Below are 16,132 nucleotides of genomic sequence, written 5' to 3' on the forward strand. Positions count from 1 at the left end.
CTCTGTCTCTGTCTCTGTCTCTCCACACTCTCTCTGTCTCTGTCTCTGTCTCTGTCTCTCCACACTCTCTCTGTCTCTGTCTCTGTCTCTGTCTCTCCACACTACACTCTCTCTGTCTCTGTCTCTGTCTCTCCACACTACACTCTCTCTGTCTCTGTCTCTGTCTCTCCACACTACACTCTCTCTGTCTCTGTCTCTGTCTCTCCACACTACACTCTCTCTGTCTCTGTCTCTGTCTCTCCACACTACACTCTCTCTGTCTCTGTCTCTGTCTCTCCACACTACACTCTCTCTGTCTCTGTCTCTGTCTCTCCACACTCTCTCTGTCTCTCCACACTGTCTCTGTCTCTCCACACTCTCTCTGTCTCTCCACACTGTCTCTGTCTCTCCACACTCTCTCTGTCTCTGTCTCTGTCTCTCCACACTCTCTCTGTCTCTCCACACTGTCTCTGTCTCTCCACACTCTCTCTGTCTCTCCACACTGTCTCTGTCTCTCCACACTCTCTCTGTCTCTCCACACTGTCTCTGTCTCTCCACACTCTCTCTGTCTCTCCACACTGTCTCTGTCTCTCCACACTCTCTCTGTCTCTGTCTCTGTCTCTCCACACTCTCTCTGTCTCTCCACACTGTCTCTGTCTCTCCACACTCTCTCTGTCTCTCCACACTGTCTCTGTCTCTCCACACTCTCTGTCTCTCCACACTGTCTCTGTCTCTCCACACTCTCTCTGTCTCTCCACACTGTCTCTGTCTCTCCACACTCTCTCTGTCTCTGTCTCTGTCTCTCCACACTGTCTCTGTCTCTCCACACTGTCTCTGTCTCTCCACACTCTCTCTGTCTCTCCACACTCTCTCTGTCTCTCCACACTCTCTCTGTCTCTCCACACTCTCTCTGTCTCTCCACACTCTCTCTGTCTCTCCACACTCTCTCTGTCTCTCCACACTCTCTGTCTCTCCCCACTCTCTCTGTCTCTCCACACTCTCTCTGTCTCTCCACACTCTCTCTGTCTCTCCACACTCTCTCTGTCTCTCCACACTCTCTCTGTCTCTCCACACTCTCTCTGTCTCTCCACACTCTCTCTGTCTCTCCACACTCTCTCTGTCTCTCCACACTCTCTCTGTCTCTGTCTCTCCACACTCTCTCTCTCTCTCTGTCTCTGTCTCTCTACACTCTCTCTCTGTCTCTGTCTCTCCACACTCTCTCTGTCTCTGTCTCTCCACACTCTCTCTGTCTCTGTCTCTCCACACTCTCTCTGTCTCTGTCTCTCCACACTCTCTCTGTCTCTGTCTCTCCACACTCTCTCTGTCTCTGTCTCTCCACACTCTCTCTGTCTCTGTCTCTCCACACTCTCTCACTCCCACACTCACTGTCTCTCACTCTCACTGTCTGCCACTCCCTCACTCTCACTCACTCTCTCACACCACCTCCTCGCCCCTCCCCTCCCGCAGTGCATGGCATCACTTGGTGAGGCATAGCTCTCCCCACCTCCCCCTCCCCTCCCCCCTTCCTCGCTCTTTGCCCCTTGCTGGCTTCCCCTTCCTCCTGCCTCCTCTCTCTCTTCCACTCATCTCTCTCCCATCCCTCTCTCCTCTCTTACTCTCTTTCCCTGACCTCCCTCCTATCTCCCCCCCCCCCACCTCTTTATTCCCTCGGCACTGAAGCGACAGGGTGTATTTGCTCGTTCGGATAATAACATAACTCCCTGGCCGGTCGATAGGGAGGTGGTACTTCTGGTATTGATCATTTGAGGTTGTGTATTCAATATCATAAACCTTGCAACATGAAAGTTGTAATAAATGACACACCCTCCTTGTTACATGAGAGATCTAATGTACTGTGAGACCTACAGTTGGTGCTCAGTAACTTTTTGGACCAACTGTAATATATTTTCCTTGCCTTGATGGAATTGTTTCCCAACTTCTGGATACTGCATAAGAAAGTTATTTGTATTCAACATTTGGAGATCTATGCAAATCTAAAATAATTTGATTTTATGTTCTTAAATTTGGGCTGACACCTCAAAATAATAAATTCTTAAATTTGGGCTGATAGCTTATCTACCTCAATGCACTCACTGTCCATTGTTCGAATCTCAACCCGACTATAAACTGTCACCCTGATGTTTCACTCACACGGCGATGCATCATTGTTTGCACATCTATCTGAAGGATGTTAATCCAGAGGAGCTGTCTGCCAGCGCAGGTTATTGGTGGATGTTAAAGATCTTTGTGTCTTTTGCGAAGAGTAGGTGAGATCGCTGGCATCCTGAACAAATTCCAAATTCCTGCCTGCAATGATAGCTGGGAAGGCAACAGTAAACCACACAGCATAACCCTTGCTAAGGAGACTCTTTCGGCAGTGCCATCGCTTTGCAGTGCTGTACATTGTTGATAACAATTGTTAAATGTAGTCTAGTCATGATTACCTTTACAGTTGTCAACTACACATACAGTATCTGTTGAGTATATAAATGGTTTGTATTGGATTTCGCTTCTCTTTCTACTGGCTTGTGATTTGGCATGATTTTTGCACACTCCTTGTCTTCATCTCGTTTAAATGGTGGACATCGAAGGAAGGATGTGTCACAACATGTACCTACTTATGCAGGAGGAAGGAAAAAGTTCTAATTTGTGGTCAGGGTGTGATCTCGGGCCGTATTTGAAACATTGTGCTTCCCATGTGTTACTGAGTAGCTTGCTTTGCCATTCTCCTTCGGGCCTGCTGCTGCTGCTGTTGTTGTTCTGGTCGATCCAGTCTGTTTCTTAAAACCATGAGGTTTGGAGCACGTGATGCCAATGGTTGGAATTTTGTGACTCATATGAGTGACAGTTGAACCTAAAATCATGATATTCAGTTTTTTTGCATTCGCAACATATTTGAGGGATTGAAGCTAATGAGGATTAATGCTAATGCAGCTAACCGAGAAGCTGGGAAAAATTTAAGTGACACAGTTGTAATCGTGCACTGTGACCTTTCGGTTCGCTTCACCCAGTCTTTGATGCTCAGGTGATTTCCCCACAAGCAGTTGTGCCCAAAAGTGTTGTGTTTCCCAGAGCCTTTTTATGCACATGATTCCTGTGACAGTGACTCATTTTAAAGGAATGAAAGGCCAAAGCTTTTTTTTTTTTTGCAAGTCTGATTGCTTAAAGAAATAAAAAGAAACTGCTCGTAATGCGAGCTGGTGCAGAACCCCCGCTTGTGTGGGCCTGTGCCATCGTGAGATCGAAGTTGTTTACGCGATTGCATTTATGGCAGCTGATTGGCTGCCACCACTGTAGTTTCTTCTGGAAACTCCTACCCCCAACGTCCAAAACCCTTTTACATGCACGTGTTTTGCAACATGACCTCACTGGCTACCCCATGTCAGGAACTCTGTGCTGTGGCTGTGGCAGTGGGTTTTCCCTGCTGTTGGCACCAAGTCCAGGGTTTGTTACAAATCTACCGGGAGACTGAGTAATTATTCTAAGGTGAATTTCTCAGCTGGTTTACCACTGATTATAGTGCTTTGGTGATTAGATTGCAGCCTACTTGTAATATGATTTAAATATGTGTGCATTTTAAAATTTTCATCAGCGTATAATCTGCTACCCACTGTTTACCAAAAATGCTTTCTACAGTATCACTGGATCATTGTTTTTGTTTTGCCACGTGACTCAAATTTCCGACCTCTGGTGTGGCAGATGTACCTGATACTGGGTTTGGGGAGCAGCCAGTTGGGTGACAGCAAGCGTTACAACATAAAAGTTGGAACATGATTGTTTAACAATGCATCTTGAGTGATTTTTTTTTTGAGAGTGAACGAATAAGGTGTGCTTGAGGGGTGGGTAGGTAGGGGAGTTGGAGGCGGGAGGGAGTGGTGCAAATGTAAGCAGAAAATGAAAAATTGAACTTCCAAAAATCTCTAAAGGAACATTGTGCTTGCTAAAAGTTGTCTGTTTTGGTCTTGTTGAGTGCGAGATACATTTCCTTTCTCAATGACCCAGGAATTTGTTTTTGATCGTTACATTGAGACGATAATTTTTTTTCTTTTCTTCTTCTTGCTTAGAATATATAATGGACAATGAAATCGAATGCTTTGGGCATTTGTTCACATTAAGTAAAAAAAAATTTCACTGAAAATAGTTTGAAATTACTGTATTCTAAATTTTCAATATCCAGTTCAAATTTCCAAAGGAGATGTTCAACAAGGATCCGCATAGATATACGATGAGGAATTTAAATAAATGGATGAAAGTCGACGATAAAATTCTTAGTTATTTTATAAATAAAATACCATTATTTTACATCCTCCTCTTCCTACTACTCATAATAAATGATCTATACTTGTAAAAGTTGCTTAAACGCAACATTCCCAAACTGTTTTGCCTTATTCTTTATGGGAAATCTCTTTCTTGGTGTTGACTTGAAATAAAAATCCCCTATTCATGAAAGGAAACCTTCAATAAAAACACTTCTTGGAATTGTTCTGTTGTGACAACTTATTTCCCACATAATGTGCAGATATCAAATAAAGACCCCCAAAATTGCTACCCATTAAACGATATTCCTGACTCAAAAGTTAACTCTTCTGACTCATTTGATCAAATGAAACCCCTCCCCATATCTCCTGCCCCAAATAATATAATTTGCTCGACCAATAAAAGGGGATAGATATTTCACGATGAAGTTGCATCATCGACTTAAAATGATTAATCGCACAAGTGAGTCTTGTATTTTATTTATTTATTTCAATGATCTCCCAAGACAACTTTTATCCAGACTAGTTTCAAACATTTAGTAAATTCTCCACATTGTTCCAACTTTGGGTTAAATAAAATGTTTTTCCCCAAGTAATCTATAATAATGTGTGTTTGTCTTTGTGTTTGTGTTTGTGTGTCAAATGCTGATGCTGACAACTGACACAGAGTCAGTGTGTCTCCTCCATAACTCCAAAACCATGAACGGAACTCCAATGGAGTGCATGAATGAAAACTGGGTATTTGAGTAAATTTAAACACTCCTTTTTGAAGATAATTGACAGGGTGCTCTCATCATGAAAAACCAAAAGATGCTTACCCTTGGTCAGCTGCCGTTCACCTTTCAGTGGTCTTAATCCTCAGTCTTGTTTTGGCCGAATCAAAAATACCTCGTCTTGGAACATACCGCATCGGCATCTGATGTACATTTGAAAACTGAACAATGCGTCTTCTATCATTAAATGAAGGTTCCGTTTTGAGGAAATAAAGGTACGTTTTGATTACAACTCGTGTCGGGGAAACGGGGTAATGCATGTTTTGTTTGAAGCAATCGCGGCAGCCATCTCATATGCACCGCCAATGCAGGTACGTTCTCATAATGCAAAGGAAAGAAATTAGTGGTCTTTAATAAAATAAAAAAAATTTGATTTTTGTCTGACTTTTCAAGGCTTAGACACAAACTGATGGACATGTAATTCACATGTTAGATGAAGTAAATAAACATTATAGGTGATGAAAATCGGCTTGGTAGTGAAATGCCTGCGTACGTAATTAGTCAGTAGGCCGGAGAAATTCCCAAGACATATTTATTACATCTTTTAGAAGTTATGTATATGTACACGTTAAAGAAGCTATGTAAGTATACGTACACTTTAAAGGAATATGAAATATACACGTCCACTTCTGTAGAAATCAACATCACCTCAGAGTTTATGTGCATTTTAAAAACGAAAACAACGTGCTGAAAACTGAGCAAGGTACGTTTTCACTACAAAAAAAAAATCTTGATTAATATTTGAAGTCTTTAATGAAAAAAAAAACAAAAAAAACTGTCCTTTTGTCGGCGTTTTGTATGTACTATTGTTGTAGTTGCCGGGTTCAGATGGTGCAGTTGGGCCATCTCCCCTCCGAACACCCGGAATTGAAGGTCGTCACTCCGGATGACTCTGAAGTCGACAGGTCACTTAATGACCATGGATGCCAATATTTGGACCTCGCGGTTAGGATCTTTTTGTCCCATTCCAAATTACCTAATTAGCCGCGTAGTCAAGCTACCGGGGAAGCCACACCCTCGGCTGGCTTTGTCTGAACCGAGTCGCTGTTACTGACTCGGATCCGGCGTAACGGAGCGGGAATTACCAAAGCCGCGCCGGTCCAAATAACAATTTACGGCACAATCGGCCTCCCTAATTCTCAAACCCGAACCATACAGGGTCAATGAAAGAAAACAGACAACGAACTGGAACATTTAACAGTTATTTATTTGCAATAGGGAGGGAAACAGAGCACACTTAATCACAAATATAAATGTTGGCAAATGTACAATGGCAGTCACTTAACAGTTTTACTTACAGACTGGCGCCACACACAGACACACACACACCCAAAAAGAAAGAGCCGGCTGGCCTTTATTGGACCCTCCAGCCACGGAGGATAGGCAAGCTGGGGGTCAGAGTCTGGTTGGGTACCTGGCCGCCTCATGCAGTTTTACCGACTCGCACTTGTGGAGCTCGGAGTCCGTGGACGGGAACGGGGATCCCCAGCTCGAGCGCTCCAGCGCAACCCACCACGGTGGGACTCGAACCCACGAAGCAGAATCCATCGAGCGCAGCCAGGATCCTACGAATGATGACCGACGACCAGGAGAGTCAAAGTTGGGTCAACTGTATGTGTGAATGCGAATGGTTTCCAGATTCATAACACTATATCGCTGTCGCTCAAGATGGTCAGCAATGTGTTCAGCTACCAAGCAACTAGCTAGTGCTTGCCAAGCCAGCCGTTCCTTATCAACGGTTTTGAATGGATTGCTTGTTTGAGTGCTGAAGCCACTTTGCGAATGCTCCACAAGAAACTTGGTAACTGAATACACCCTCGATTCATTACATGGCAACGAAGATATTAAACATTTGGACCATGATTTATTCCAGCCATATCAATTAATTCATCCCTTAGAGGGCAGATTTTGACATGGCGCGTGGCAAGTTCGAGGCGACGAGCAAAGTTAGAGCTTGGTTGGAATCGAAAGCGGGTTTTATTTTAATTGTATATATTTTCAAACATGTTTAAAAATGCTTTATTCACTGTCAGTGACAAATATGGTATCAGATGTGAAAAATAACTGTTAATAATTGAGACGTTGTAATGATCGGCAATCAAGTGGGAGACCAAATACTGCATTAGAGTTTTCCAGAAGGAACCAGAATAAGAGCAAAGATGGAGTCATCAGGAAGAACCTGGATAGGATTTGGGTTTCAGCTGCTGCTCTTCTACCCTCAAAACCATCCAGGTGCAGCCAAGTGAGCCTCACAGAAAACTTTCTGCAAGAATTCACTTCTCCCTGGACAGATAGACAAAGAAAGAGAAATAGAGTAAACTAGGTCACTCGGGAGAGCCCCTACCTTCACCATACAATGCCTGATCCAGGTGAACATATCGGGCCCAATACATTTTTGAAATGTCATGCTATATATCGTTTTTGGCCCCATCTCTCAATGGTGAAGAATCGATTCAAAAATTAAATAATTATCGTATTCGGATCTTCACCAAAATCGAATCAATCCTTCCTTGTCACACACCCAATGTGTCTACCATGGTTCATCCAAATCAGTCTGCAACTTTTTGAGATGTCGTGCTACATATCATTTTTGGCCCGATCTCTCAATGGTGAAGAATCATTAAAAAAAAAAAAAATCCAAGCAGCCACATCCAGATCCGGATCTGGATCTTCACCAACATCTAATTGGTTCGTCCTTGTCACACACCGAACATGTCCACAACTTTTTGAGATATCCTGCAGACAGACAAAATAATAACAATAATGACCGTTTTTACAGCCATTTTTCCCTGCTGTGCAGGGGTTTGGCTTTTTCTTGAGGCAATGTTTTATGGCCGGATGCCCTTCCTGACGCCAACCCTGATCGCCTCTTACGACACACAGGGATATGGTACACCTATTCTAACCGGGGCATACACCGGGACCAGTACACTGGCACTCATTTCGCCAACCTCGGAAGGATGACAGGCTGAGTCAACCCCCTGGTGTTAATTCAGCAGCCAACGGGGCTTGAACTCAGGACCCTGGGATCCCAAGCCACCATCCCAACCACTAAGCCAACACCAGGCTTTCTGCAGACAGACAGACGGGTGAAAATATATCCTTGTACCACCTTCGGTGGCAGAGGTAAAAGAAAAGAAAAAGCAAGAATTAGAATAAAGAGAAATGTGAAAAAGTAGAAAGTGTGAAAAGAACAGATGTCGGGAAGAACCCGGACTGACAGATATCAGCAGTTACTCAACAGGTACAATCTCCCAGAGGTCCATCAGTGGGGAGGCACAGGCCACACAGCATCAGGATATGGTACAAACATCATCAAATGGAATACCAAATACTGCATTAGGTTCAGCGAAGGAGTGGGTCACGTGACCTCTCAAAAGCGCTAATTGCTAATTATTCAAAAACCGAAAATAGTAGAAAAACAACTGATGCATCGATTTAAAGGTAACTTTACTGCTCATTTGACGACATAACTCTCAAGGGTGAAATAAGAGTTTGTAAAAAGAGGTTATCACCTTTGCTAACTTCTCCAAATATACACCCTGTGAAAATTATTTTGTGGTCGGAGGGAGGGGAAGGGGTGGGGTGGTCGGAGGGAGGGGAAGGGGTGGGGTGGTCGGAGGGAGGGGAAGGGGTGGGGTGGTCGGAGGGAGGGGAAGGGGTGGGGTGGTCGGAGGGAGGGGAAGGGGTGGGGTGGTCGGAGGGAGGGGTAGGGGTGGGGTGCTCGTCTGGAGGGATGGAGGTGGTGTGGGAGGGTAGACGAGAAGGGAGGGGGGGGGAGGAGTGAGGGGAATGGGTGGGGTGGGAAGGGGTAGGGTTAGAGTCCAGAGGGAAGAAGTGGTGGGTGGGAGGAAGTTGGGAGATGGTGCGATGAGGTGGGTGGGAGGAGGCAGGGAAAGCGATGGGATGTGGGAGAAGACCAGGGTTTTTTTTTTGTTTTTTTTTTGTATACCTTGTCGAGGCTCGTATGAGAGCAAACACACAACTCACAGCAAGGAGGCATGAGACAAGAGGGGCGGGAGTGGAAGGGACAAAACAGTGGGGAACAGACACATTAGGTGAACTGTGGAAGGGAGAGGGATGGGGATGGGACTGGGAACATGGCGAAGAGAAGATGGACATTTCAGGGACTTTCAGGAAGGAAAGCAGGAGAAATGAAGGAAGTGGGCTTGGGTGGATTATCGGGGGTAGAAAAGATCGAGGATTTGGATGGGGGAAGATAAGAGGTGGTGGTGAACAGCTGTTTTGAAAGCCTGGAGGGAAGAATGGGAAAGAATAGAGTGAGGAAGTTTATTCCAAAGGCGGGAAAAAAGAGGAATGAAAGAGTGAAGATGAGCAGTGATTCGTGATTTTGGTAGTTTTACCAGAAGGGGGTTGTTGGCGGACCTTGAGCGCCCTGTGGAAATGTGGTGGGGACAAATCGCAGAGAGAGCAGGGGGGCAAGGCTGGAGAGGAGTCGGTAGAAGACAGAAAGACCACCGACCAACCTGCGGTGATTGAGTGAGAGGCCCAAAGACTCAGCTTCATTGCGGGAGATGCCGATGATCTTAAATGCCCTGGTTTCGACAGCGTTAAGCCGAGAAAGGTGGGAGGCAGGAGCACCAGCCCAGAGGGGAGAGCAGTACTCCATCAGGCTACGGACAAAAGCTTTGTAAGTGGTAAGGAGCTCAAGAGGGCCGAGGAAGGACTTAGCACGACGGAGGATTCCCAGTCGGCGACTGGCTTTTGAGGCGAGGTTGGAAATGTGACTTTCCCAGGAAAGGTCATGGCAGATAGTAAGACCTAGAAGCTTGAAAGAAAAGACTTCTTCCAGAGGATTGTTGAGAAAGTGGATGGGGGGGGGGGGGTTTTGTAAACGGTCCTTTCGTAGAGACATAGTGAGAGTGTGAGATTTAATCTCACACTGTCGGGTACCTTTGGTAGTTGGATAATTTAAGTTGGTAAAACTCTTTAGTTGGATTATTGTACTTAACTGGACTATTGCTATACCTTGTTCAGGGCTGTTGAAGTATGTCAAAGGGTAGAATAACCAAGCAAAGGGTCCACAAAGTGGGGCAAAGTGGATACATCTGAACAAACACTGATAACTTAAGAGTTCCTGGAACACCTTACCCCACAGTCTTGAGAAAAATGACATGGGAAGGGTCTTTTCCACTCTTGCTTTTGTGTTATTGAGCATGATCCATATTAGCTTTGTTCGTGAACTCTCAGTAACAGGAGTGATGGCAACCATGCAAAGCCAATGGGTCAAATGGAATCGTGCAGAGCGGAACCTTCTGCCACCTCTTCTTGGAGGAAGTGCTGATTTTGCAATGATCTTTGAGAGAATAAAGATGCATTTAAGCAGTACTTAAACAAACCGAAATTTTGGATGAAGTTAGCTCTGTCGTTGTATTGCTAGGCGCCGCCATTTTTGTCTGAATATTGCTGTTACTCTGCCCGTGGAGCACGTGGTAAATTTGATTGGTTGAGACGGCAAAACATTTTACCCAAGTACTACTAAAGTGACGGTTTTTGGAAGTGTAAATAAGGCGATTTGTGTTCTCCAATTTTCAAATGTATAATTAAAATAAAATAAAATACAAGTTTTAAAGTCTGTACGTTTAAACATATTAAATTAGTTCTTCATGCCTGTTGGCCTTTATGATGTCCCTAAAAACAATAACTTTCCGATTTGGAATGTCTTTCAATTTTGTTTGACAGACTGAAGAAATTACCTAAGACTGCATCTGCTCAGGATGAGATTCCGTACAAGTTGCCAATTTCAAAGCCAAACTGTTTGTTTTGCTAACTACCGCAGTTAACGTAGCTTAGTCTTGTACGCCAAATCGATTTATCTTTGAATAAAGGAAAGAAAAATGGGGAAATTAGCCAATTGCATTTGTACTCCACATTGACTTGTATGCTGAAAAATACAATCGTTCCTCGATCATATACTGACGTCTGTCACAGAGAGTGAACCAATTGCACTACGTGCGCTGGGGAAGAATAGAAGAGACTATGAGATGGTGTTGGGGGAGGCAGACATGAAGGTGTGGAGAGAAATGCGTCTGGCAACAGCTTCAGGAAGACATTTTCAGAGGTGATAAAAGTCGGCAATGAAGGATTGAAGCTCAGGATTGAGATTTGACTTGGGGGTAAGGCAACAAGCATAGGCTTCTGGCAGAATGCTTCTGACCCAGAGGGGCAGGTGCTGAGTGGAGAGGTGAGAGGGTAGGAAGAGCAAGATGAAAATAGAGCTTGGTAAAAACAAACGCTAGGCAACCAATGTGCCTATGTTGAGCAGAAATCACACCCCAAAACTCAGCTTCCTGATGTGAGATTCAAATGACACAGAGGATTAAAAATGGAGCAAGTTGGGGGAAAATCAGCAGCACCAATCCACAATAGGGAGTTTTATTCCATGATGTTCCTGATGAAGGCTTTGTCCACTGTCATAAGCTGAGAATGGCAGAGGAAGGACTTGGCCTGTAGATAATTAATTACAAGGAATGGCGAGCTTTACAGGCCAGCTTTGAGATGTGATCAGCCCAAGACAGCTTATAGCTGATAATGAGGTGCAGGAGCTCCAGAGATTCTCCCTTTCTAAGGTGAACCACAGAAATGGACATACAGTGTGGAGAACAAGTATTTGATACACTGCCGATTTTGCAGGTTTTCCCACTTACAAAGCAGTAGAGGTCTGTAATTTTTATCATAGGTACACTTCAACTGTGAAAGACGGAATCTAAAACAAAAATCCTGAAAATCACTATGATTTTTAAATAATTAATTTGCATTTTATTGCATGAAATAAGTATTTGATACATCAGCAAGACAGAACTTAATATTTAGTACAGAAACCTTTGTTTGCAATGACAGAGATCAGACGTTTCCTGTAGTTCTTAACCAGGTTTGCACAGACTGCAGCAGGGATTTTGGCCCACTCCTCCATGAAGATCTTCTCCAGATCCTTCAGGTTTTGGGGCTGTCGCTGGGCAACACAGACTTTCAGCTCCCTCCAAAGATTTTCTATTGGGTTCAGATCTGGAGACTGGCTAGGCCACTCCAGGACCTTGAGATGCTTCTTACGGAGCCACTCCTTAGTTGCCCTGGCTGTGTGTTTCGGGTCGTTGTCATGCTTTAAGACCCAGCCATGCCCCATTTTCAATGCTCTTGTTGAGGGAAGGAGGTTGTTGACCAAGATGCATGGCCCCATCCATCCTCCCCTCAATACGTTGCAGTCGTCCTGTCCCCTTTGCAGAAAAGCATCCCCAAAGAATGGTGTTTCCACCTCCATGCTTCATGGTTGGGATGGTGTTCTTGGGGTTGTACTCATCCTTCTTCTTCCTCCAAACATGGTGAGTGGAGTTTAAACCAAAAAGCTCTATTTTGGTCTCAGACCACATGACCTTCTCCCATTCCTCCTCTGGATCATCCAGATGGTCATTGGCAAACTTCAGATGGGCTTGGACATGCGCTGGCTTGAGTAGAGGAACCTTGCGTGTGCTGCAGGATTTTAATCCATGACGGCGTAGTGTGTTACTTATGGTTTTCTTTGATACTGTGGTCCCAGCTCTCTTCAGGTCATTGACCAGGTTCTGCCATGTACTTCTGGGCTGATCCCTCACCTTTCTCACGATCATTGAGGCTCCACGAGGTGAGATCTTGCATGGAGCCCCAGACCGAGGGAGATTGACTGTTATCTTGAACTTCTTCGATTTTCTAATAATTTCGCCAATAGTTGTTAGTTGTTGCCTTCTCACCAAGCGGCTTGCCTATTATCCGGAAGCCCATCCCAGCCTTGTGCAAGTCTACAATTTTGTCCCTGATGTCCTTAGACAGCTCTCTGGTCTTGCCCATTGTGGAGAGGTTGGAGTCTGATTGATTGAGTGTGGACAGCTGTCTTTTATGCAGATAACGAGTTCAAACAGGTGCAGTTAATACAGGTAATGAGTGGAGAATGGGAGGGCTTCTTAAAGACAAAACTAACAGGTCTGTGAGAGCCGGAATTCTTACTGCTTGGTAGGTGATCAAATACTTATTTCATGCAATAAAATGCAAATTAATTATTTTAAAATCATACAATGTGATTTTCAGGATTTTTGTTTTAGATTCCATCTTTCACAGTTGAAGTGTACCTTTGATAAAAATTACAGACCTCTACGTGCTTTGTAAGTGGGGAAAACCTGCAAAATCGGCAGTGTATCAAATACTTGTTCTCTCCACTGTATACAGTGCCTTCAGAAAGTATTCACACCCTTCGAGTTTTGTCACATTTTGTTGTGTTAAAGCCTGAATTTAAAATGGATTAAATTTAAATTTTTTGTCACTGAACTGCATAAAATACCCCATAATGACAAAGTGAAAACATGTTTTTTGAATTAAAAAAGCATTATCTGAAAGTGAAAAGCTGAAATGTCTTGGATTAATATGTATTCAACCCCCTGAGTCAATACTTTGTAGAAGTGCCTTTGACAGTGATTACAGCTTCGAGTTTTCTTGGTTATCAGCTTTGCACATCTGGATGTAGGGATTTTCTCCCAATCTTCCTTGCAGATTTGCTCATGCTTGTCAAGTTGGATCGGGAGCATCAGTGAACAGCAATATTCAAGTCTTTCATCAGATTCTCAAAGGGATTCAAGTCTCAGCTTTTGCTGTGCCACTGAAGGACTTTCATGTTCTTGATCAGAAGCCATTCCAGTGTTGCTTTGACTATATGCTTGGGGTCATTGTCCTGTTGGAACGTAAATCTTCACCACAGTCTTTTGCACTCTGAAGCAGGTTCTCCTCAAGGATTTGCCTGTGTTTGGCTCCATTAATTGTTCCCTCTATCCTTACAAGTCTCCCAGTCCCCCTGCCACTGAAAAGCATCCCCATAGCATGATGCTGCTACCACCATGCTTCACGGTGGGGGTGGTGTTAGATCAGTGATGAGCTGGGCTCGGTTTCTGCTGGATGTAGTGCTTTGCATTCAGGCCAAAGAGTGCAATTTTCATCTCGTCAGGTCACAGAATCTTTTACTTCATGCTCTAAGTCTTTCAAATGCCTTTTTGCAAACTCCAGGCATGCCGTCATGTGCCTTTTTCTCAGGAGTGGCTTCTGTCTGGCCACTCTCCCATAAAACCCTGATTTGTGAAGTGCTGCATTCTCCAGAGACTGTTGTCTTTCTGGCAGGTTCTCCCATCTCAGCCAAATAACTCTGTAGTTCTGTCAGAGTGGTCATTGGGTTGTTGGTCACCTTCTTGACCAAGGTCTGTCTTGCCCTGTTGTTCAGTTTGGTCAGATGGCCAGCACAAGGAAGAGTCTGGGTCGTTCCATATTCTTTCCATTTTCTAATGATGGACCTCACTGTGCTGTTGGGAACTTTCAACACTATAAATTGTTTTATACCCTTCCCCAGATCTATGCCTCCTCTCAATTTTATCAAAGGAGTTGAATACTTATTGATGCCAGACATTTCAGGTTTTCTATTTTAATTAATTTGTAAACATTTCTAAAAACTCGTTTTCACTTTGTCATTATGGGGTATTTTGTGTGGATCGGTGACAACAAATGTGACAAAAGTCAAGGGGTGTGAATACTTTTTGAAGACTGTATTTGGGGATTTGTCTGCTGAGCCTTATAGAGGAACAAAATGAGAATTTTGGCCCTTCGTGCACTCAAAGGTATGCTCCAGGTACATAATTAGCTTCTTATTTTAGCCTGCTTTGCTGAGGGGTGTGGAACTCATCTGAGGGGTGTGGAACTATCTTGCACAGAGTAGAGTTGTCTGCAAAATAATGCAATGGATTTTCTATTGATAAAAATGTTATTGATTTCCATAAAGAAAAGTCAAACCCTGAAAATCAGTTTCTTGATGTGAGATTACATTTGGTTCCAAAACACTAATTGATGGACACCAATCTCTGGCGGTACAGCTTGGGGGACTCTCTCTTTTTTTTCTTTTTTTCTTTTTTCAAAGACAAATCCAACCTCTGCTGCCTGGTGTTGCACCACCATTTCATGGTGGGCGGTATATGTAGCTCAGAGCTTTAACTGCAACAGTGCAACACAGTTAACCTTAAAGTCCATGAAATCATTTAAACTGTGGATTCACTTCAACTTTTCCCATCACTGGGGAGGGATACTTTTATTTGCTTTTCCTGTCACTGGAGACAGTACTTTTGCTGGATTTCAATGAACAAATGGTACTTATTTGAGCGTTAGTTGAATCATAATTAGAGATCAACATTAATAATTAAGGTTTAGTTCCTGTAAAACTTGGTGGGATTGCTTTTCTACATATTTGTTGCAACAGGAAACAAAAGTATGAATGAGGGCATGTTGAAAAGTAATGCCTCTTATTCATTCATTTCACCAAAACAGGCAAATGAAACAGGCAGTTACTAACATCAATCTTTATTCTACCATGGTGCATATTTATTTCTCAACATAATCACTGTGATCCAAACATTTCTGCTAACGTTCAAGTAGTTTTGTGATGCCATCACGATAGAACTATGCATCCTAATGATTTAACCAGCACCTCACAGCAACCTTGACATCATAGTCGGAAGAATAATAGTCTTCACGAAGGCGTTAAGTTTGGTGAGGCCATGCATTGTCATGCTGGAGGAGAACCATGTCAGGACGATCCCTTCAAATCCATGATGCGCTCATAGTTGGTGGTGGTACCCTTTGGCATTAATTCTAAATGGATTATTCCCTTCACGTCCCTGAAGGCTACAAGAATGACTTTTCCAGAAGATTCTTACATCTTGAATTGTTTTGGTACTGGTGATCCTTTGTGGTGGTTCTCCATCGACTCTCTTACAGTCAGGATTGTCATGGTGCACTCGACTCTCATCTCCAGTCACAATATTGAGCAGGAACTGGTCGTCGTCATGTTCATAGCACAACAACTCTGCACACACTTCAATCCGTTTCTCCTTCATTGCATGTCAGCATTTGGGAAACCCACCACCATGCACATAACTTCCTGTATTTGAGAGTGTCACAATAGCCTGCACTCACTCACATAAAATGCCAAGCTGAGTATTGAGTGTTGGCTCAGATATGCACTGGTTCTCTTTGATAAGTTAATCGGCACGTTGTTGTTGAGCCATATTTGTTGCTGTTATTCCTCGACCACGATGCTGTTTG

The 16,132-nt window shown here is 43.7% G+C and overlaps 1 protein-coding gene across 5 annotated transcripts in view; it reads left to right on the forward strand.

The window, feature by feature from the left end:
* The window catches only part of LOC147029615 (insulin-like growth factor 2 mRNA-binding protein 3), a 316,214-nt gene that overhangs the window by 109,879 nt on the left and 190,203 nt on the right, over positions 1 to 16,132 (forward strand). The window contains exon 1 of one of the 5 annotated variants that reach the window (XM_085872800.1): positions 3,324 to 3,448. The exons of the other annotated variants lie outside the window; for them this stretch is intronic. Coding sequence (XP_085728926.1) covers positions 3,339 to 3,448 — 110 coding nt within the window. The 5' untranslated portion in view covers positions 3,324 to 3,338. Of the gene's footprint in view, positions 1 to 3,323; positions 3,449 to 16,132 lie in introns of those variants that run through there. 5 annotated transcript variants of the gene reach the window in all.

Source organism: Eptatretus burgeri, chromosome 3, assembly GCF_056783735.1.
Source record: "Eptatretus burgeri isolate ZD-2024b chromosome 3, Ebu_testis_v1, whole genome shotgun sequence".
Lineage (NCBI taxonomy): Eukaryota > Metazoa > Chordata > Myxini > Myxiniformes > Myxinidae > Eptatretus > Eptatretus burgeri.